The sequence below is a fragment of the Dasypus novemcinctus genome, chromosome 5 (assembly GCF_030445035.2).
Source record: "Dasypus novemcinctus isolate mDasNov1 chromosome 5, mDasNov1.1.hap2, whole genome shotgun sequence".
Lineage (NCBI taxonomy): Eukaryota > Metazoa > Chordata > Mammalia > Cingulata > Dasypodidae > Dasypus > Dasypus novemcinctus.
Window position 1 is genome coordinate 144,134,080 of NC_080677.1, and position 24,262 is coordinate 144,158,341.

Below are 24,262 nucleotides of genomic sequence, written 5' to 3' on the forward strand. Positions count from 1 at the left end.
TCTACCCTCAACCTGAGAACTGATGTGCTCTCATCTGAGTTCAGTAACACTGTGTTTAGTATGAAATAAGTGTAAACTGAAAAAAGATGAAGAAATACTCATCTTGGCCTGAAAGGAATGCATGATAGAATTTCAGACACTGTGATAAATGAGAGGAGTATTTTTGAATAAGAAATCTTGTCCAAGGTCATGCAACTATAGTATACATGACCTGTGTTCAGTATATTTGTAATTTTGTTCTATTCCTATGATGAGAAGTGAAAAATCAAAGTTTCCTTAGCTCTCTAACTTCTGTCACTCCCTTTCCCTGGAAAGGAGCAAAAGGTATTAGTGGGGAAAATGCTTACTTGAACTCTGGAGTGTTCAATCCCTGCAGAGTTATGTAGAACCAAGATGTAAATACCACTTGATGTTTAAAATGTATTTCTTATTTATATGACTAAGCATCATATAGGAAAATCATTATTTATTATGGCAAATTTGGGAGGAAGACTTGAATTATCTTAAACATTTAGAATGCTCTACCTTTTCAAAGCACTGTAACATTCTGACCTCATTTACTACACTTAGCAACCTTGTAAAGTAGTAGAGTAAGCATTGTTTCCCATACTTGACATTGAGAAGGCAGAGATGCAGAATCAGCATTCAGTGATTCATTTCACCTTACAAAGCTAGTGTAGTGAGCCAGGGCTTGAAGATACATCCTTTCTTTCCCAGTCTTGTGATATTTTAACTAGTTCATTTACATTAAATCTATAAGGGTAACATCTGGGATAATACTGGCATCCAGGTAGAATCCACTAATAGACATAATTATTAAAAGAGAAAAAAGGTTTCAGGGCTGGGTGTGCTTTCTGTGTATGTGAGGCATTACTTTGGACTCTACTCCATGGACTCTTAGTAAACCTACACATCATATACTCCAGAGACACCTTGAATTCTGCTTTATGAAAAAATCCCAGCAATCCTGGAAAGAACAATTTTACTTGATATTTTTATTCACTTAACAGAAACATTCACTTATCAGATATCACTGAAGTGCAATTTACAGACTTAGAGGCAAATTAACATATGTAAATTCATATTTTAAGGTTTTGAATTTTTTACAAATATTACAAATGTACATACATTGATACAATATTGCCATTCAATCATGCTTTTTATGTACACACCTTCATTTAAGAATCACTATTAATTAAGTTCATTTTGATTAAAAATGCTGAAAATTAACTGGGCACTGCTGGGAAAGAGTTCTCTTAGTTTTTAAATCATCCATATACTGCAGAATGATACAACTCTGATGCTTATGTGAACAGAAGCACTAGAATCCAGGTAATTTTATCTTTATTTCTTTCACCAGTGTTGGGGACTGTATACACTTCCCTGCATGGGTGATGTGATTTGGTTTAAATTTCTTGAGATGTGGCCATCAGTGTTCCTTTTGGTGGGAGATCAGATTGAGTGGACATCTTCCAGGAACCCAAGAAAGGCTCCGTGATTCCTCTATGCAAGATGTCACAAGAACACATCAAGAGCTCATTCCTCATCCTAAGCAGCTAAGTGGAGCTCAGGGGTAGGCATATGCCTGAGACTTAGTAACTCGCAGTAGTGCCAAGGAACCCTGGGCAATAAAGGAAGCTGGCAGTTTAAGAACAGGGAAGGGATGATCATAAAAGGGGGGAGAGAAAAAGATGAGGAAAAAGCAAAGATATAGCATTGGGGGAGAATAAGCAATGGATAGTGACAATGGGGTCACATATCTTTTTGGTTTCCGAGAATTAAGGAGTGGTAAAAACAATGTGGAAACACAGCTCCATTTTTCTCCATGGATTCATCTCCCTTATATTCTGTACCTTTGACCTCTTTGTTTCTGCTCCCTCATTTCCTCCCACTATTCTTTACTTTACCTGATTTAGAATTTGTGGGAAAATGTTGACAAGAGTCACCACTACCCCAGGGTTCTGAGGCAAGGCTTGCTACGATGAGTCAGGACCGCGGACAGCGACAAAAGCATAGCAACACTTAGAGTTGCGTTCCTTCCATTTCCACATTCTCTTCTTCCCGTTCTCCTCCCCTCCCACGCTTTATCCCCCCCCCCCCCCACATTTTACAAACTCTGCCTATAATAAGCATAAAATACTAACAGTGAAATAGCAAAAAGACCTCAGAGGGGCGGGTTTGTCCCTCCTGTGTGCTGCCTGATGGTGTAATAGCCCTTGGAACACAGAGACCTTTTAATTTTTCACTCCAACCTGTCAACTCTGCAAAAACTCAAAGCTGGGGTAACCTTTCAAAATGTGCAGGCCAGAGGATTTTCCTGATTCTGGATTGGATTATAGCATCTGCAAACTCTATTATGGAAGGATGGCGGAGAAACCAGCAAAGGTACATTAGGTTTTACTGAGTGTTAACTGAGACTTCTGCCAAAAGAGTGGGACATAGCAATAAAATGATTATTTTACATGAAAGAAAGACTTTTTTTTCCCTATCTTTCCTTTGGTCTTTATTAGAAAGTGATATCTATTGTATTTTGGGCCAATCAGGCAGATTATTTCATTAGAATGGCTTTTTTTTTTTGTTTAAAAAATGGGCATATAAGTTTTCCTAAATTTAAAATGTCTACTTAAGTTTCAAATATCTTTTAATTTTTTAAAACAAGATACTATAACGACATATTGAAATTTATAATCTAAAAATAGGATTTCATCAAAATACTGTAACTATTCTATTCTGGGCATTAATATACTATGTATTTACTGTGTATGGCTCTCCAGACATGGTAATCACTATACAAAAAGCATTTAACTTTATTGATAAGAACAGATTCCCATGAAAAGGAAATTATGTGGGAAAAATATGAGCTATGTGTTTGCTGGAAAAGTAACTCAGCTTGACATTTCTGAGGAACAATAAGACTCATCACAAAATCAGTAGTGACATAATGGATATATACAGATTTAAAGAGAATCATAGGAATAAGTAGGAACAATAGTTCTAGACCCGCAAATCTTTCCTTGGCAAAAAGAAAACCAAAGAAATCCTAAATTCAGTAATTTGATATTATACATTGTTGTGAAACCTTGTGCTGGAGATGGGCAAGCAAAACTTAAATGGCCTGGTAACTTTTACTCTTGGACTCAGTTCCTGTAATAGTGCTCCCAAATGATCATACTCTAATTTTTGCCTAAGAACCATGTAAGAAACCTTAAATTGTTTATCTTCTCAATAGGAGAGCATTGTGTGTTCTGGAGGCAGATAAAGGTGCTGTTGATTTTATTTGGATTTTAGTATTAATAGTAGGGCTAATAGAATACAAAATACAGAAAATTTGAAAACAAAGGACTTTGAGCCATTAGGTGCTATGAAGCTCAAAGAGATACATGGATGGTAATTTTGAGGCAAGTTCGGATGGATAGAGAGACAATCAGGATAATTGAGGTGCCTGGTTATCCCCTGATATTATGTGCTGAGTCTTACTTTTGGTTTGCTCACACATATTTTCAAGATGACTTAGTTATATATCCCCACTGGCATTTTGTCCTCCTTATATACCTCAGGTAGAGAGGTATTGTGACTTACTCTTGAGACTCTAATTCACCAATTAAAAATGCAAGGTAGACCTAGTCTGAAAGTAGTGTTGGGATATTCTTTTTGACTTTGAAGCTGAGAGCAAAATCCTTAGGCTTCCACCACTAGACCTTTTGTTCTGGGATGACAGGATCTGTTGCCTCCAGCTACACTGGATGCTACGAGAATCCTATGACCTGGCCTCTTCTTGGCTGGGTCAGTTTCTGACGGTCAGGAGCAGTCCCATGTGGCACAATTTGACTATTTGTTTGCTTCAGAGAATAGAAGTACCGTGTACTTTCATTCTCCCTCTTATACCCCCTTTTATTCTCCCAGTTTGCAGGCTGCCCTTTTTCTAACATCAGCTTCCCACCATGTTGTTAACCTCTGGTTGTCTCAACCTCTTTCTCTTTTACTGCCCCTTCTATGACCAGAGCCTGGGATTCTCTCCCTCCTTCGTCTCCCATTTTCCTCCCCATTCCACACTCTGACAAGACCTCCATGGCAAAGCTCCACATCCTCAAATTGACTTACAAAATTTAGCTTGCTATAAACCTTTTCCTGAAGACCCTTAATCTCATTTTCCAAGGAATCTACTGTTGGCCTGATAAAGTAATCCCTATGCTACTGCTAATGGATAGAGTGGAATTAATGCACGGCTTTTCTCGGAAATAGATATTCATATTTTAGTGAAATTTGGGTTGTTTCTGGAGATCCAGTCCCTTAGATAAAATGTACCATGACCAAATATTTGAAGGCCAAGAATTGCAGGGGTATTTATCATTGGGTTGGGGAGTGCTTTCCAAGTCCCCTGAATCAGATCATGTGGGTAGTATTCATTGTGCCCACTTGATCCATCCTGCATCTCTCCTGTAATGGTTAAGACTACTGCTGCTAATGCTTATTTCTTTATTGTAGAAAGAGCATTAATTGAAGCACATTGACATCAAACACAGAGACACTTCTTTAAGCAACAGCTTGGAAAGTTAGTAGTAATGCAACGTTCAGGTCATACATTTCAAAGAGGAATTGACTATGCCTCCATACATTCAGAGAGGGGCTCCAGACATCTGACAGTTGAGAGAGCATGTCTAAGCCATCCATCAGCTCTCAATATTTTGGTTCTCTAAGCTTTATCCTAGTGATAAGTCAAATGATCAGAAAATAATATAAACTGACTGATCTTAACTATTATACTGAATTAAGATTTCATTTTATTTCCTCAATTTTTATGCATAAGAGTAATATGAGTTACTGATTTGAAAAAAACATTTTTGTGTCTTTCAAAACTTTATCTTGAACAAGTTGTCTACTACAGTGACCATTTTATTTTCTGAGTGATAAATTTGACCTTAAAGTAAATCCCAGGAAAAGTTTCCATTTCCACACTAACACCTCTAATGTTTATTATAACAAATATCTACAACCCAATTTGCTTAGTTTTTGCCTCATTGTTATGATATCTGTAATTCATACTTGAATATATACAGTGTGATATTAGACTTGCATTTCTTGGGTTAAATGATAAGCCTGGGTTCTAATCAGGATGTACATTCAAAGGGTGATGAGCTGGAATTCTAATGAGGAAGCCCATAGTCCAAAGGTGGCTACTACTAAGCTTTGCTATTTAGCATAATGAATTTCAAATAAAGATTTTTTAATTGGGGAAATTAGAGGCCTGTTAAGTAGCATGATGAATGTTAGAAATGAGTTCTCAGTAGTAAAATAAAAGCAATCCAAGATATGTGGATTGACTAAAGATATTTTGGAGATATTTCTCTCTCTTGCATGGATAGGGCATAAGAATATAGCATTCATGCTTCTAAGAATGATGTTATAGAATAAATCCTAGATGCGTCTACGTCCAACTGAGGGTTCTGGTTGTCTGATATCTACTATAAACATGACAGAATCTTGCATCTTAGTTGCTTTATGTGAATTTCTTGTTTTGCAAGATGGTGTTTGAAGCACCTAAAAGAATATGGACCTGGTAGTTCTTCGCACCTCAAGAAAAGGTTGTTATGAATGATTTCTGCACTTAATTTTTAATAAAATTTTTGTTTGAAAGATCAGATTTTGGTCTAACACTTGGTTTCCTTATTACCTGGTAGGGAGGTTGTAGCTATCCTTATACAACTCAAACTTACTCAAGGGCTGTCATTTTCTGCCCTGTATAGGCTTGGTTGGGTTAGCTTGCAACACTTGGTAGGAAGTTTGGAGATAGTTTCATAATATTGTAAACTTTAACTCATTGGGTAATTGTTCCTTTGCTTTGCAATGGTCTTTATTTCTCTTTCTATTTTAGGTTTCTTTTAATATTTGCATATCAAATCCTTTTTGAAAGGAGGTGGAGTACAAAACTTAAATGATAATGAAAATAAGAGAGCATACTAATTGGTTTCTTTGGGGAGAAGCCCATGGCTTTTCTCTTCATTTGTGGCATATCTTGAAGTGTCATATAAGCCTGTGCTAGTGAGAACCAAATGCTTTGCTAGATAGGTTCAGGACAAGGTGTGGAAAAGGTAGGGAATTGTGCCTGAGGTTTATTTTTTAACTGTCAATCCTTCAACACCACTTTTTCAAGGCTGCACTTAAGACCCCCTTGCCTGAATAGAAATGTTCCCTTTGATACCACCAAGAAGAGATGGAGATAACTCAACTGAACTTGTACCTTTAGGTATGGTGGACAGGTTTCTTGGTACTAGCAACCTGGGGAGTACCCATCTGAGAAGCAGCATGTATCTAATTCAAGTTTAGTTGCTCATTCAAACACTGAACATTTGTGTATTTCCGGAACACCAAAGGGAAATGAATGCAAAGAACTGATCAACACTGTCATGACGCTCTACACACACACTGCCCTCACCTTCTCCAGGTGTTTCACTCTAGTTGAATAGCAAAGGAGTCTAATGATTTATAGAGTTAGTAGAAACTGATCTTGCTCTGGTGGTTTCCTCACCCAGGTGCCCAGACCAGCTTTCTGAAATGCTTTAAACAGCTGCTGTTTTACAGACTGGTAGGTGTAAGCCCCCAGCTTGGCCTCACAGTACATTGATGGCATGTTTCCATGGCTTGGTATCCGTGTGCTCAGCTGTGGAATGGAAAAAGATAGAACAAATACATGATCTAGGAGAAATAGGAGACTTTACCAGATGAATATAACTGCCATATGAATTCTACATAGAAAAAAATCTAGCTCTTGGCCTCAAGCTTTTCTTTTACTTTCTCTTTTCCCTTAAAACAAAAAAGCAACATTTTAAAGAGTAATTGCAGTAGTTATCAAGTTCTATCATGCAATTCTATGGGAAAACCTAGAGATTAAAGAAACTTTGTTCAACCAGAAATGCAAATGATTAACAAACAGAAAAAACATAAAACTTGTCTATTATTAAAAATATAAACATATGTATTTGTTACCAGCTGGCAGTAGACTAGATGATAGAAATGGGATAGGGATGGAGGTGGGTTAGGAACCAAGGATGATTTTGGGAGCTAAAAGAGCATCGTAGTAGGTGGGTGATAGGCAGGAATTTGAGTTCATATTGCTAGTCAATCATGAAGACAATAAACCTAGGCTATCTCCTCTGCCAGATTTCTGAGTTCTAATAGGTAATGCTTTGGAAAGAGGATAAGATAAGGATCAAATATGACTTCAATCCAGCAGAGTGAGAGAGGCTGAGGTGGGGGCAGTGCCGGTGGGTGAGGACCAGGGAGGCTCAGTGGTGGAGGAGCTCGGATTCACATTGCGAGACTTTCCAGAGGCGGCTTTAGTGATCGAGATGCCCTTCCACCGGCCTGTATCACCTCAAGCATGTGCAAAAGAAAGCCCCTTTTGTTTGACAAGACAAAAATCTCTGGCTTCTGCTGACCCACCAAAGTCTTAACTTGGTCTCCATCTAGTGTACAGAAGAAATGAAGCATGGGAAGGTGCCTAAGGCAGGCCTGAGAGTTGTAGAGATCTCATGGTCAGAACTTGAGGATGACTGGACACGGATACACATCACTTAGAGTGGACTGTGACAGAGGCAGGGGCAGAGGCAGAAATCCCTGTCAAGCTAAGAACTAAGATAATTTTTCAGTATCCTATTAATTGACAAAAAAAAGTTTAAGGGACAGAATGACTACCTGTTCTCCTATAAACCAGTCACAACACTGTTATTCCTATTTGTAGTCATTGCCTGTTTAAAAAGCGTAGAAAATTAGGGAAGTTTTTTTTCCAAATTTGTTTTTCCCTCCCTTCCTTCATTTCTTCCTTCCTCCTTCCCTCCTTCCCTTCTCTTTCTTTTCCCTTCCTCCCTCTCTCTTTCCCTCCCTCCCTCTCTCCCTTCCTTCCTCCCTCTCTCCCTTCCTTCCTTCCTTCCTTCCTTCCTTCCTTCCTTCCTTCTTCCTTCCTTCTTCCTTCCTCCTTCCCTCTTCTTTATTTTCTTTCCTCTCCTCTCCTTTTCCTCTTCCTCCCTCCCACCTTTCCTTCCTTTCTTTCTTCTCTACTTTGAACCAAGCAAAAATATGTATTTCAATTTAAAACCCCAAAATGTAGTCATGTCTATTTATAGAGGACAAAACAGGCTCAGAATTGTTAGTTTAGTGGAAAAAGCATGGGCTTTGGAGTTGGGAATAACTGAGTTCAAATTCTGTCTCTGACATTCACTACCTGTGTAATTTTGGAGATACCTCCTAACTTTTCTGAGCATTGATTTCCTTATATCTATTCTGGGAATCATGTCTACTTCAAAAATTTCTAGGAACATTTTCTTATGATACCACATAGAAAGCAGCTACTGCAGCGTCTGACACACATCAGGTGTCCACAAATTAGCTCCTTTTCTGCTCTACTTCTGGAGCCACTCTTCTCAGACGCTAATGTGCACACAGGTGCCAGGTGATGCCAATGCGGCAGGTCTGGGAACCATGCTTTGGGTATCAAAATCTTAGCATGTAAGTTTAAGGAGGGGAAATGTTGTGGGCTTGGGCAGCTGGAGGAAAAGGAAATGGAGATCTAAATAGTTTTTGTGTCATGCGTTACCCTCAGGGTAGACCAAATGGCTTCTTTCTGCCAGGCTCATCACCTGTTCCTGAGGGTTGTGTTCAGGATAAGAGCCTGAGGCCAGCTCATCCCACCTTTCCCTAGAAAGGAACATGTGTGACCTACCTTACCATAAAGACTTGCCCACCGGGCAGAGAACACATGCTTGCAGAGTCTTGATGAACTCCCGCAGTTTCTCTTCCCTGTGGTGGCATTAATAATCTCCAGGTCCGCGGTACCCACAACCCAGTTCACGCTGAAGTGGGGAGATTTTCCTGGCTGGCGCACCTCAGCATTACTCACTCCTGTCAAAAGAGAAATAGAAAGCAACCAAGCATTAATGTTCCCAGCCCAAGCAAGGCTCCTGCGAGACCAGCTAATGGGAAGTCAGGTTTGCGCCAATATGAGCCATTCACATACTTCTGGTCTAGTTTGTCCTATTTAAAACTTGGTCAGTCCATGTTGAAAGCATCATTTTACCTGTTGGGATGGATGTTGAAAATAATGCAGAACCAAGTAACAGCCTCATGCTGAGAGTTGGTGCTGCAAACTTTTTTTTAATCATTCAATTATGAAGTCTTTATGGGTAGGTCTTGTAGTATTAATGCTCTGCCCTGACTTTTTCCCTTTCTATAAATATTTGTTGAGTGAACTAATGAATGAGTAGAGTCGTTTAAAAGCCATCTAAGAATATGTGTTTAGTGGGCACCTGCTATATGCCCAGCTCTGCATTGGCAAAATATCAGGGGTCAGAAACAATACCAGACAGGTTTATAGTTTGGTTAACGAGAAGAAAAATCAATAGACAAGAAACAAGAGGGATCTCAGAGCATGGGATAATTAATCAAGTGATGTCAGCCAGAACCAGGACCTGCTACATAATTTGAGACCAGCAACAAAATGTGAGGATTCTTGTTCAAAACTTATGAAGAATTTTGAGATAGTAACAGTAGAGCTTTCCACCAACCACAGGGCCCTTCTAAGCAGAGGGTCCTGTGCAGTCACACAGACTGTGTGCCCGTGAAGCTAGTTCTGCCCAGAAATGGCCCAACTTTTCAGGGAAGTCCTGGTTTCAATGTGTCTCTCCCCTCATCAGATTATATGCTCTGATTTCTCCTTTGGAATATACAGTCTTTTTAGTAAGAGGCTCATAACAGCAGATCAGGAAAGGGAAAAGTCAGAGTGTACCTACTCTGGGACAGAATCTGTTTTGGCACCCTGGGGGACTGGTCGACTGCATTTTCTAAATTTCAACATTAGCCCTAGCCTCAGCGCCTCCCCCAGCTGCCTAGTAATGCCCTCGTTCTAATTAAGAATTTCTGATGTGGCAGGAAGTGTGGTAACATGGCATGAGCACTGAGCGTGACCTCACCACCCTTATGCTATGTCATCATCTGGAGAATTCTAAAACATCTAAGATTCTGGTGCTGTGATGCCTTTCCAATTCATCTTTCTCTTCCCTCTGAAGGTTATGTTTGCAAATCAATAACCTTCAAAGGGGGAAAGATCTCTGAAGAAAAATAAGCTGCAGCAGTTTGGAGGCAAGAAATAGTTTCCCAGGTGACAAACCAGATGCTTTCAATATTCTAGACTTCCTTGTGGCAATTTCATACATAAAATATGTAACCCAAATAAATTCTAGGGGGGAGCATGCCATATGTCCCAGTCTCTGCTCCAAGTCACATTGAAAGACATTCAGTCTAATGTGCAAAAGTAAGTAGAAAATGAATGCAATCTCTTATTTGTTCACTTGAAAGATATTATAAGATCTTCAATTTATAATCCAGAAACACTTGTTGGATTCGACTTTCAGTGTCTTTTGAATTATTTCACACTCCAGTGCTCCTCCAGGGATTCTTACATGCCACCTTTCTGTGAACCCAGCTGAACTGGATTTTCTCTCATTGCCTCTCTTCTTCAGTTCCATATTGTAAAGATCAACTTAGTCTCTCTGGCTTGGCTCAGCCTCCTTTCTGCCACTCCAGAGCTCTTTCTCCCTAGCCTCTTTTCTCCATTTCCCTTCTTCTATTCTCCAGGGGCTGGAAGGTGTGCCGTGGGAAGAAAAGAAACTACTAAATCTTGTCTCAGTTATATACCATATGTCATATATGTTATGGAGGGAGTGTCTGGCAAAACAGAACTTAATGTTTTGGCAAGTGGATTGCATTTAGGTCATCAGAATGGTTGCGCGAGGGTCATAGTAATTTAGTCGTTAATTGTTGGTGGAGAAGCCCCATTTGGGAAGTAATCCAATTGCAAATAATTCAGGCTGGTTTAAATAAAGTGTATAGTGACCCCAGAGGTGGATGAGAATTGTGCTTAATAGTACAAATTCAAGAATGTCCTTCTGAAAACTAGAACAAATGTGCATCACTATTGCAAGGTGGTAAGAATGTGGCGAAACATGGGAAAAATACAATTAATGTAACCTATGACTATAGTTAACAGCAATACTGTAATATTCTTGCATCAATGCCAAAGATGTACTGTGTTAATAATAGGGGGTATGGAAAATATATATCAAATGATGTTATAGACCAGGTTTAGTGGTAATGATCTGATGATATTATCTCATAATCTGTAACAAATATTTCACAACAATGTAGCGTGTTGGTGGAGGGGTGCTGTATGGGAATTCCACACATGTGCATGGTGGGTTTGTAAGTTCACAACTTGTCTAATAACAACATGTTTTTAAAAAGTTCCTTTTGGGGCCATGCAGCAGATGTATCCAGTGAGAGAGATATTCCTATGTTAACGAAGTACAGTCAGTATGTCTTTCCGGAATTCATCTTCTTTTAAATTCAGGAATAGACCCATTCAAATCTTAGTGACAAAGCCAGGAGATATGAGGGTTCTCCTGCTGCCCCCAGCTTCATCCACAAATTGGGCTTCTTGGACAGAACAGAGGCCCACTCTGCCCTGGCTTTTTCCCTTTCTATAAATATTTGTTGAGTGAATTAATGAACAAGTAGGGTCATTTAAGGCAATCTAAGAATATGTGTTTATTGGGCATCTGCTGCATACCTAGCTCTGTACTGGCAAAATACCAGGAGTCGGAAACAATATCACACAGCTTGTCTGAGTTTGGAGTCCATCACCAACCAACCTGGCTTCCAAACTGAAAATCACCTGGTGACCTGCTTTTGGTTGTGGATAGGCAATGTCAGATGCCTGGGATAATTTCACTCATGTCAGTTTTTTTTTCCCTTGAAGTGATCCACTATGGCAGCTACTAACTCCCAAGAGCCAGGCAGGGGAAGACAATCTGGCACCTTGGCAGCTGTGGGCTGCACTAGTGGGCAGAGACTGCCTCGGCAGAAGGCAGCGGCTGCTGAGGTCTGGGATGACGGGGTCCAAAGAGGCAATCACAGCTCCAGACCTCTCTGGGGAAGGCAACAACCTGGACCCTTCTCCCATACTTCCTCCCCCTTGCACTCACCTCCTGCTCTGCCTCCTCCTTTCCATCCCACTTTCCTTCCTCTAGTCTCAGCACGATCAGGTCTGAGGCCTGGTACAGAGCCCAGGCATCAACATCTGGGTCTTCTCAGGACGCTCTAAACTCTGAACCCAGAATGACTTGGATTACCTAATATTAATATTAATATCAGCCCTTCCTGTTCCCCTGCAAGCTGGCCCAGCTCCCTCCCCCTGATCCCCTCTCTTTATGTGTATTGTGCAGTTGCCACTTTGCTGCTGGCTTGCAGCACAGAAACACCTGACCTTTGGAGAGGGGTCCAGCTGCAGCTCTGGCAGGGCATTCCCAATACTTTCTAGCCACTGGCTTCCCCTGAGCGGCCAAGGCAGTGCCAAGGAAAGCAGCCACCTCTCTCTCTTCAACCCAGCCTGTTTGACTCTGATCAATACACAGAGGGATGATGGAGAAGAAATGACTGGATAGAAAATCATTTCACTTGCCAGACTGGCAGCGTCTATGTCATTCACCAGCACTCTGACTTTATCCAATTTGTGGGTGTGCATAGGAGCAGAGAAAGTATGTGAATATGGAAACTTGCTTATCTTGTAAATAACATCTAAGCTCACGGTTGGATTATCTAAATCAAATTATAAAACTTGTTCATTTCTAAACATAATAATCTTATAAACTGCTATTTAAAATATGAAATAAAATTGTAAGGCCAGCAACCATCTTCAATGTTACTGAACCTCTCCACAACTACACCAGACGTGGAAACTGTAAGGCTATTAGACCCCAAAGTGGAAGTTCTTCATTTAACTTAGGAATCAGGAGACTTGAGTTCTGGTCTCATCTTTGCTTTTAATTTGCTCTGTGACCTTGGCCATGCCCTTCTCTTCAGTTTTCTCTCTGACTGTGATAACTTTCCTACTTCACAAGGTACTCTGAATTTCAAACAAGACAGATAAAATCTCTTTAAAAATATCAAGTACTGTAACTGTTAAAGGTATGATATCTCAAAGTATGAAGGCCAGTTCATTTGTTTGATGTTGTCCAAGGCACATAAATGAAAAAATGTTTCCCGATTTGATTACAGAAACCTCTTCCAGTTTTGTTGTAATCAGGAAGAACTTTTCACCCCATTATACTCAGGAAATGGAGTAACTACCAATAAATAAAGGTCAGAGTTCCTTTTACATGAAATATATTGTGTTTCACTTATGTGCTTGTTTTATCTATGTCCTTAATATCTGTTGGAGACATTATTATACTTCCAACTTCTAGTTTGAGGATTATCTTGCTTCTTCTTACAAGAAAAACACTTTCCCAGTTGACCTTCTCCTTTAAAAATTAAATCAACCATATAGAGATAGCACTTTGAATGCTTACCAAATATTAAAAGTAAAGCTATTTATGCTGGTGTATTAGTCAGCCAAAGAGATGCTGATGCAAAGTACCAAAAACCTGTTGGCTTTTATAAAGGGTATTTATTTGGGGTAGGAGTTTACAGATACCAGGCCATAAAGCATAAGTTACTTCCCTCCCCAAAGTCTATTTTCACGTGTTGGAGCAAGATGGCTGCTGAAATCTGCGAGGGTTCAGGTTTCCTGGGTTCCTCTGGGCTCAGCTCCTTGGTTTTCTCCACAAGGTCAGCTGTAGACTGTGAGGCTCTCTAGGCTTTGTCTCTCTCCACAAGGTTAGGTATAGACTATCAGGCGAACGGTACTTTTTCTTTCCCCGGGACTCCTGCTTAAGACTTCACCGTCAAACTCCAACATCAAAACTCCAACATTAAAAGCTCTCAACTCTGTCCTTGGCCATGCCTTGCCACTAAGGGGTAGGGACTCAGTGCCCTAATGACATGGCCCAATCAAAGCCCTAATTGTAATTTAATCATGCCCAGGTACAGACCAGAGTACAAAAACAATCCAGTATCTGTTTTTGGAATTCTTAACTATATCAAATTGCTACAGTCAGTAACAGTTTTTGATATCACTGTGATTAATGACTTTAGTTGATTACTTACACCCAGGGATACTAACTTACATGCACTAGATTCACTTGAAACTAACATGTAAATTTACTAATATACAATGAAATATATAACTATCTCACAAAATGTTCATGTCAGTTTAAATATATTCTTTCTGTATGAACAAAACCTGCATGGTTAGACAAAGTGAAGTCTGGAGGTAACTTTTTAATCACAGTGATGGAGCAAGAAAAGCTAGATTTATTATTCAAATAGTTACTAGCATCAGGTTCTCTCTTTTCCTAAGAGAGATAATAGTGTTAGGGATGGGCATGGAAATTTCTGAGGAAGGGCATTCTTATAAAAGTTCATTGCCAAGTGTGCCTCTCTGATTTGTGTTTCCATTTTTCCATGTTTCAGAATGAATCTTCCCATTTTCTTTTCCTCCCACATCACATATATAATTTCTCAGATTGATAAAGTCTTTCAAAGATACATTAAAAAGATTGATTAGGTTACTTCTAGTTTTTGGTTTTTTTGTTTGTTTGTTTATTTGTTTTTTGACCTGAAGAAACATTTGGTTTCTATGGAAACATATACAGATACATGAGTGAGATCTTCCATTATGTATTGATATTATAACTTTAAATAGATTTCCTAGGTGTCCTTTTAGCACCCTGCCCCCTGAATACATGTGGAGGATACATAAATGAAGAGCTCATTTATGGGAAGCAGATGTGGCTAAAGTGATAGGGCTTCTGCCTACCATATGGGAAGACCCGGATTAGATCCCTGGGGCCTTCTGGTGAAAAGGAAAAAGAGAAAGCATGCCTGTGCAGCAAGCCAGTGTCCATACAGCAAGCCAGTGCCCGCACAGCAAGCCAGTGCCTGCGCAGTGAGCCTAGTGCCCATGCAGCAAGCCAGTGCCTGCGCAGTGAGCCTAGTGCCCATGTAGCAAGCCGAGTGCCCACATGAGTTTCCACATGGCGAGTTGAGTGCCCGCATGGTGAGCTGAGTGCCAATGTGAGTGCTTGTATGGCAAGCCAGTGCCCATGCAGTAAGCCTGTGCCCACATGGCCTACCAAGTGTCCATGCAGCAAACCAAGTGCCCATGTGGTGAGCCAGTGCCCACGCAAGCGAGTCACGCAACAAGATGATGACACAACAAAAGAGAGATGAAGCGGAGAGTCAAGGTGAAGCACAGCAGAGACCAGGAACTGAGGTGGCACAAACAAGAAGAGAAGACAAAAAGAGAAATAGATACAAAGATCACACAGAGAATGAACACAGTTTGGGGGCAGGGGAGGGAGAGGAGAAGAAAAAAAAGAGCTCATTTATTTATTCATTCAATATTTATTGAGTCTTTCAATGCCATGGAGGTTTGTACTTTTGAAACTGTTTAAAGAATGTCAGGGCTAAAACTAATTAATCATTGTTAAACTGTATTGTTAAAATTGTTTTTTTTTTAAAAAACAAGATGAAGGCACATTTGCTCAAATCTAGAAATGAAAGTCTGGTTTGCATTTTTTCTTTTTTCTTCCTTAGGCTGGGCGTTGAGAAAATGAGTGGTGTAAACTGGGATCATTCTTCATGAAGCAGACACTGAATGTTTAAGACAAAAATCAAGCCATAAGGGAAGCGGACTTGGCCCAACAGATGGGGTGTCCGCCTGCCACATGGGGGGTCCGCGGTTCAAACCCTAGTCCTCCTTGACCCGTGTGGGGCTGGCTCATGCGCGGTGCTGATGCACGGGGAGTGCCCTGCCACGTAGGGGTGTCCCCCGCATAGCGGAGCCCCCGAGCGCCGGGAGTGCACCCCATGGGGAGAGCTGTCCAGTGCGACGGAGGGTGCCGCCTGCCCAGGAGTGGAGCCGCGCACGCGGAGAGCTGACGCAACAAGATGAGGCGTCAAGGGAGCCGCAGAGTCCCCGTGCCACTGGTGGGGATGGGGGTGGTCATGGAAAGAGCACCCAGCGTGTGGACACAGAGAGCAGACAACTGGGGGGGGGGGGGGGGAAGGGGGCGGGGAGAGGAAGGGGAGAGAAATAATAAATTTTAAAAAAATCTTTAAAAAAAAATCAGGCCACAAGAACACGATATATTTACAGTCACAGGTATTCCCTCCTAAGACCCAGTTTCACTATGTTACTCATATATTACTAATATGTTAGCACATATCTAGTAATCTAATCCATTCAGAAAATATAACCTCCCCTTTTCTCTAGTTCACAGAATTAAATACTTCCTGGAGATTATTCAGAAATTTCCACCCAGAGAAACATGTAAACAGGTCAAAATTTGGCATTTTGCATGAGGCCCCAGTTCCAGTTAAGATGGTAGCAAAGAGCTTTGGTAGTCTGAATGCTGAAAAAAAGTAGCATTGTGTCAATTGTGTTCCAAGAAGTAAAGACTGTCCTCTCGAGAAGTCAGCACTCTTAAAACTCAGCACTGTGAGCAAAGACAGTTGCTTAATTTCATGTGATCTATTTACTTGCATCAGAGGTCCTCATATTTTCAACCTATGAACCACTTTACCAACCTGTCTTTTGACATTCCCAAACTAAATCAAAATTAAACTAATCCATTATGAATACTGGGGAATTTTTCCCTTTAATGCTACAGCAGCAGTAAGAATAAAATGGAATATTTTAATATAGTTTCCATGTGTAGAGAAAAATATACTCTAACATTATAGCACTATCTTAGTTTCCTTTGGTAGCTGTAACAGTGCTGGTTCTGAGTTTTGGTAAACTGGTCTATGAACCAAGTGAAAATTATTGGAGAAGGACTAATTGCAAATTCTGGGGCCCACTCTCTGCTAGAACTACTGGATTTGCAGGTGAGAGGATTCACATCTGCTTCTCAGCCACATCCTGTCTCCTTTCATTTTGTGCCTTCTATGACATGACTATCTTTGGAAGGGCCAGAGAGACTCAGGCAGTAAGACAGCCTGTTGCTCCAAGCTTAACCCAGGAGGAGAGTTCTTGGTGCAGAGTAACCAAGGGAAGCACAGAGCACCATGGCACACGCTCCTGAGTCTGGTCAATTTCAAGTCAGGTAGGATCTTAGATTTGAAAACTTGTTTAGAAAGATCAAGATGGGGGGGGTGGGGGTGGGGAGGGGAAGTGTCCCTGAACAAAGTATGTGCTGATGAGGCGTAGGATCTAGTACCATTTTTTCCTTTAGTAATTTCTGGATAACTATTTCTAAGAAGCACTGGAAATAACCCCTTACCTATCTAAACATTTTCTTTATTAGGAAAGAAATGCTAATAAAAATTTGCTAAACCTGATATAAAACACAGATGTGTTGGCATTTATTAACTCATAAATATTCCATACAACATATGGGTTATTCATCTTTTATCAGAATTTTCTTTGAGAGATATATTATTTCAAAGTAGATTTGTATGAGAAAAAGCAGGTCTCCATGAACTTTCAATGATGCTAATATTCTGCTAGGTTTACTAATATAGAGAGATTGCCTTGAGATTTATGACCTTTCACTTAACAGGCAATTTTGTTAATAGGGTGGGTTTTAGCAATAGACTAAGTTTGAATACCACTTCTTTCATTTACTAGCGATGTGAACTTTGATAAGTTAATTACTCTACTACTATATACTAGTACTCCTTCTCATATAGTACTAGTACTACTGATACTGTACACTTTTAACTATTGCTACTCCTATACTACTAGTACTACTGCTATACCTATACTACTAGCACTACTCCTATACTACTCATAATACTGCCATTAATATACTGCTAGTACTACTCATATACTACTAGTACTACTCCTACCACCACCACCACCACCACCATTACTACTACGACGACTACTACTATACTAGTACTACTCCTACCCTACTCCTATATTACTACTATACTACTAGTGCTACTACTATACTACTATTTCAATTACCACTATGTATACAGTGGTATATAATAATGTGGTATATAATATCACTATGATATATGATCACTATTATAACCACTGCTATTATTTAAGAGCAATGAGACTGAACATATAATTCATCCATGGAAATGATCTTTATTATGGCTCATATAGCTATAACAAGATGTATTACTTTCAGAAAAATCTCTATTTACCTTTTTCTAAAGGCATTGTGTGAGAGATGTTAGAACTTTCCTTTAAATAGCTAGTGAGCCTACTATTTTTAAAATGTAATTCACTTTTCCAAAATTAAATTTACACAAGACATTTCAGGAATATAGTTTTTATATGAAGTGAGGCAATTCTGTATTACAGGGTAGCACTATGTTTAATTTTGTGAAATGAATGAAGCAGCATGCTTCCTGGCATGCACAGAATCATAAAACTGCAGAAATAGAAGAGACCTCTTACGTTTTATATATTGGTAGATACCCCTTAGGATTTCACACACATGCCAGTGCTCACCTCTAATGGAAGTGGAGCTAGTAATATTTTTTAATGTGGGCTTATGGATTTTGGGTAACTAATTACTAAGGTTATTTTAATGACATTTTATTCATTGTTATCATTAACATGAACATCATTATAATTGACAGTAATTTTACAGCTATTGTCTTGTCTTAATAGAGCATATTCAATGTAAAATATGCAAAATGTACTCTGGAATCTAGAGATAGTGTGTCAGGAGAACTGTGGGTGGACTGTTCTTTCTGTTGTGAGATGCCCTTAACAATTTCCCTGGGTTCCTGTAAACTGAAGGGGAATATACCATATAATAAGGTAATAAAAATACTTGGTTATTGCAGCCGATTTTTTTCTTGCTCTTCTTTACGTCATTTGACTAGTTTGATAAGGTGGTGGTTGAAATGATTGAAAGCAGTGTTTGGTGGGTTCATGAGATGTGCTGCCAGAATGGTTTACCACTGATTAATATTCTACCAGGTGAAAGTTCTATTAAAGATAGCAGCAATGCCAGAGAGATAGTGAAGCTTGGAAATCTTCTAATGAGTTTTTTTTCTTCTGCTGATTTTTAGGGAATTCATTCCAATTGTTCCTAGGAATGTGACCTTTTATGATAATAAATGACTGTGGTTTGTATTCCATATAGTTAAGAGGCATAGGATTGCAGCATGTGTCCAAAGATGTGAGATTTCTGTGGCAGGAGGAAAAATTTTCATTTTCATGTTCTAACTTGATAAGGACATGGTTCTTGGTTTCTTTAAGGATTATCGTCATTTCAAAAGGTATGGAACAGAGAGACTTTCACAGAATATGGTTGTTTGTTGCTCCAAATTAGATATTTTTCCACTACAATAGGACCCAAAGTTGCAAACAATAAAAATGTGGATGATTTTCATTGCTTTTTATTCTGCATTACCCATTTGCTATCATTTTTCTTATGTTGTCAAAGATAAAGAACGTGTTCAATATTTCCTTTATTGTAGTCTGATGGAGTTGAATTATCTCAGGTTTTGCTAGTAAGAAAACGTTTTATCACCATCATTTTTTTTCCTTCCCCTTTCCCTCTCCTGCCCTGCTGTTTTTGCTGTCTGTGTCCATTTGCTGAATGATCTTCTGTATCTATTTCTCCTTTTGTCTTCTCTACTTGTCTTTCTCCTCTATGTTCATCGGGTTTCGATCCTGTGGACCTCTGATGTGAAGAGAGGTTCCCTGTTAATTGTGCCACCTCAGTTCCTGGTCTTTGCTGTGCTTCACCTTGACTTTGTCACTTTTGTTGCATCATCATCTCACGTTACTCACTTGCGTGGGCACTTGCTCACTGCTCAGGTACTCGGCTTGCTGTGCGGGCATTTGGCTCACCACACGGGCACCAGCTCACTGTGAAGGCATGATTTCTCTTCTTCTTTTTCACCAGGAGGCCCCAGGAATTGAACTTGGGTCCTCCCATATGGTAGGCAGACGCCCTATCACTTGAGTCACACCAACTTCCCCACCATTCTTTTTTTTCTTAAGATTTATTTATTTATTTATGTTTCCCCCCTCCCTCCATCGTCTGCTCTCTGCATCCATTAGGTGGCTCCGGGAACTGATCCTGGGACCTTCCAGAGTGGGAGAGCAGCGATCATTCTCTTGTGCCACCTCAGCTCCCTGATCTGCTGTGTTTCTTATTCTCTCTCCTCTGTGTCTCTTTTTGTTGTGTCATCTTGCTGCAGCAGCTCTCTGCATGCGCCAGCACTCCTGCGTGGTGCAGCACCCCTGCATGGGGCAGTACTCCGTGCGGGCCAGCACTCTGCACAGGCCAGTAGTCCGCATGCGCCAGGTCACCACATGGGCCAGCTTGACTTTACCAGGAGACCCTGGACATTGAACCCTGGAACTCCCATATGGTAGATGGGAACCCAGTTGCTTGAGCCACATCTGATTCTCCACCATCACTTTTAAAGGTAAATTTGCTGAGGACAGGATTTTAAGGTGAGATTAATTTTCTATCAGTAGTTTAAAGATTTCATTTGTCTTTTGTGTTCCACTGCTTATGCTGGAGAATCAACTACCAATCTGATTTACCTCCTTTGAAGTTAATCTTTTATTTTCTGACTGCTTTTAAGATTTTTCTTTCACTTTTTTTTTCCATCATTATTACTGCTGAGATAAGGGTTAAAAAATTGTCCTTGGAGTATTAGATACTTTTTGGATCTATAGTGTGCTGTTTTCTATCAGTTTTGGAAAGTTCTTGAATATGATCTCTTTAAATATTACTCAATTTTCTGTCTCTTCTTTTGAGAATGCTATTTACAGGTTTGATAGAGTTTCTCATTCTCTTCTCTCTTGTATTTTCCTCTCTTTCTGCCTCTCTGTGCTGTATTCTAGATCTCTTCCTCAGAACAATGTTACAAGTGACTAATTCTTTCTTCAGCAATATTTAGTTTGCTATTCGATTTCTCCTCTCTTAAATACATTGCTTTATTTTCTTTATTTGTACAATTCCCATTTGAGGTTTTTAATAGCTTCTTTCTCTCCCCCTAAATTTTTCATCCTGAATTTTCTTTTTCATCATATTGAGCACTACATCTGGGATGTAATCCTGCTGAGTGTATGGATTTTTGTTCAATTTTGTTCACTGTTCTATCTAGGTGTGCCTAAGATAATGCCTGGTACATCATATATACTCAATATGTATTTGTTAAAGATTAAATGAATGTGTGGATTACCTTGACCAACTTTTTCATGTTCAGATAAATTAAATGTATTGTCAACTGAAGTATTTTCTTTATAGCAAATGGTAACATTCTCAATAGTGAAAAGGGATTTAATTAACTATATATATACTTATTTTGAGATGAAATTAACTTTAGTGTTAAAATTCTTGTGTGGAACATTTCCTTAAAATCACGGTATAAATTAAATGAAAATTATTTAATATACAAATGTTTTAAAAAAACTCAGAAGACTAAAACTAGGTTTTTCTATAATTTTTAAGCACATAATAAACTTTGGAAATCTTATTTAAATAGATCTTTGTTGAATCTAACTATTTTGATATTCCTAAAAAGATATTAAGATCATTTTTAGATTAGTCTAACAAGATTTATAGGTTTTTTGTTTCCTATCAAAATTTTCCTCAGTGCTACAGGAGAATAAATTCCTTTCTCCAAACTTTTTTTTTTTGGAAGTTCATGTGTTTTCACTTAAAATTTTTTGGAAAAATTAGGGGTTGTTCATAATCTAATTATGTTTGTTTTAACATTAAAGTAATATTGTAAATTACCAGCTGGATAAAAGAAAACGTTTGCTACAATCTCATTGGTTTATTTTATAACATACTGTTAATGATCATCAATTTCAGAAATTTCTCCTGAGCTGAAGAGGTGTGATACTCCAATATCAGATTTCACTATGTACCCTGAAGAAAGACAACTGACGCTTTTCTCTATTTTATCACCAATACTGTGATTTTCATCATGCAAACATAAACTAAGGGTTCTAATTCATAGCTCTAATATTCAATCCTCTGGATACATCTCTCAAGTTTCATTTTCTTTGCCAAGATCTTGCCATGGCTATAAAAATAATCATAGTTTAATCTTCAGTTATGGACTGAGTGTTCAATATTGAATAAAAAAATCTGTTAAATATGCCATTAACATGAACAAAGAATTTATCCTATCCAGATTTTTTCTCTTTGTTATTACTTTCCTTGAAGAAAAAATTTAGCCTTGAGATTGATAACTCAGATGAGCATATATTCTGAGCTTGGTAGAACAAGCTCTCAAAATCACTTTCTATTTGACTTCACATTTTTCTAAAAAGATGACTATTTAAATCACAGTCTTAAACTAATTATTATTATGACTTTATTGAAACCAAGAGGTAAGTACTTTTAGGCTAGTTCTCTGCCAATGGTGTAACTATTACTGAAGGATTCAGGTTATTCTACAGCCTTGATGTGGACTTGCATTCCTCAAGTTCTGCCTATAGTTTTAGATGGGGTCTGTGCAGAATTTTTCAGGTATGTCTTTTGAGAACATTAATATGCATCACATGACTGTGTCAATAAGGTTATCTTTTTCAGCTTGGCTGCTTCTTTTTAACCCACAACTGATTTAGCCACATCTAAATTGCAGGGCTTCTTTCTACTAATACATGAGCTTCATCTTCTCTGGCAATGCTAGAAGCTGACCTTGAGGGAAGCGTCAAGCACATTTCATTTGCTTGTTTGACTGTGCTTTTTAAAAAATTATTATCCTTATCCACGTGTCACTCCCTTTTTAGTTACAAAAATTCTGATGATTTCTTTTCAAAATTTGCCTGATTGGTTTTAAATGCCCATCAAGAGTGATGTAGTTACCGCTGAGGTGTTGCATGCAGAAGACATATCAAGGTTTAGGCTCATCTGCATCTCCACAATTATAAACCCACATTTTAAATAAGCATGTAAGTACAGATTAAAAGTTTTAGCAGACTGCTACTTCCCACTCTTGAGTCACTGGTTGCCATAGGTATCACCTGGGTTAGGAAATTTACTTGGGGAGTCTCAGGTGATTTGCTATAGTACTTTACAACATTCAGTGATTTCAGGTAGTTCTGAATTCTCTATTTAAAAAAAAAAAACTTGCTGCTTTCAGGTTTATTATTCAAAATTCCTGTTTGTAACTGTGGGTAACATATTTCCAATTAAACATACAATTTACATAGAGCCCTGAAAGGAGACTGGCTGCCCAGGTAGTAATGTGCTAGGATTCAAAAACAAATGAAACCACTCCCTTTATTGTGGTTTGCTAAGGATGGTTGTATTTGGATTTTTTAAAATTTCCTTGTGCTTTAGAAATTTAAATGAAATTTCACTATGTTCACTAGATGAACAAAGGAGAATGAGGATAACTCAAGGAGCTAGAAGGATGGAAATGACAGCACTTGACACTCATGAAAAAAGAGGAAAAGACTCTTAAATTTTAAAGTTTTGGGGATACCCAAAAAGGGAAGATTTGCCCTTAGCTCCAAACCATTAATTCCAGATCTTTTGGGGGACCACTCAAGAGCTGCTTTTGTTGTTTAATCACAGAAGAATTTTAATCTTCATCATTAAAAAAAAAAACAGGAAAGGAAAAAAAAGAAAGGAATAAACAAAGCAAGAAAGAAAGGAGAAAAAGAGGGAAAGGAAAGGGAGGAAGGAATGAAAGAAGGGAAAAAGAAAGAGTTTGAAACTGGACCCAGGGTGATATCTGATCATAGTTGCTGAGCTTATTGACCATATGAAAAATTAAATGTAATTTTATAGACTTCAAATTGGAGGCAAGTCTTTCAACGTCTCACTTGACAATAGAGTATCTCCTTGGCTGTGTGTGAAGAATGGTCAGCTAAGTGTCTTAGACAGGTTTAAATGAATTGGTTTGCCTCTCCCACATCAATTTTCCATTGGTTAGATGATGCCAATTTTTCAGCCAGTCTTGTTTTTCATTATTAATTTTTATGTGGTTTTCCCCAAAAGAGACATATGTTACAAGAAATTGCACTACATTGCCACAGGATGCACTGTAGTATACTGAAAGTTAGGTTTTAGAGTCAAACAAATCTGAATTCAAATCTTTGTTTCACATTGATTAATAGAGTATCTTAAGCAAGTTACTGGGAAATGGACTTGGCCCAGTGGTTAGGGTATCCGTCTACCACATGGAGGGTCCGCGGTTCAAACCCCAGGCCTCCTTGACCCGTGTGGAGCTGGCCCATGCGCGATGCTGATGTGCGCAAGGAGTGCCCTGCCACGCAGGGGTGTCCCCAAGTAGGGGAGCCCCACACGCAAGGAGTGCGCCCCGTAAGGAGAGCCGCCCAGCGTGAAAGAAAGTGCAGCCTGCCCAGGAATGGCGCCGC

General features: G+C 39.1%; 1 protein-coding gene across 4 annotated transcripts in view; it reads right to left on the bottom strand.

The window, feature by feature from the left end:
* Positions 1-980: 980 nt before the first annotated feature.
* The window catches only part of ADARB2 (adenosine deaminase RNA specific B2 (inactive)), a 627,544-nt gene continuing 604,262 nt past the window's right edge, over positions 981-24,262 (bottom strand). For 2 of the 4 annotated variants that reach the window (XM_058297664.1, XM_058297665.1), the window contains 2 exons: positions 8,717-8,895; positions 981-6,658 (listed from right to left, as the gene is read on the bottom strand). In XM_058297664.1, coding sequence (XP_058153647.1) covers positions 6,482-6,658; positions 8,717-8,895 — 356 coding nt within the window. In that variant the 3' untranslated portion in view covers positions 981-6,481. The remainder of the gene's footprint in view (positions 6,659-8,716; positions 8,896-24,262) is intronic. The other 2 variants (XM_058297666.1, XM_058297667.1) reach the window with 1 other exon arrangement.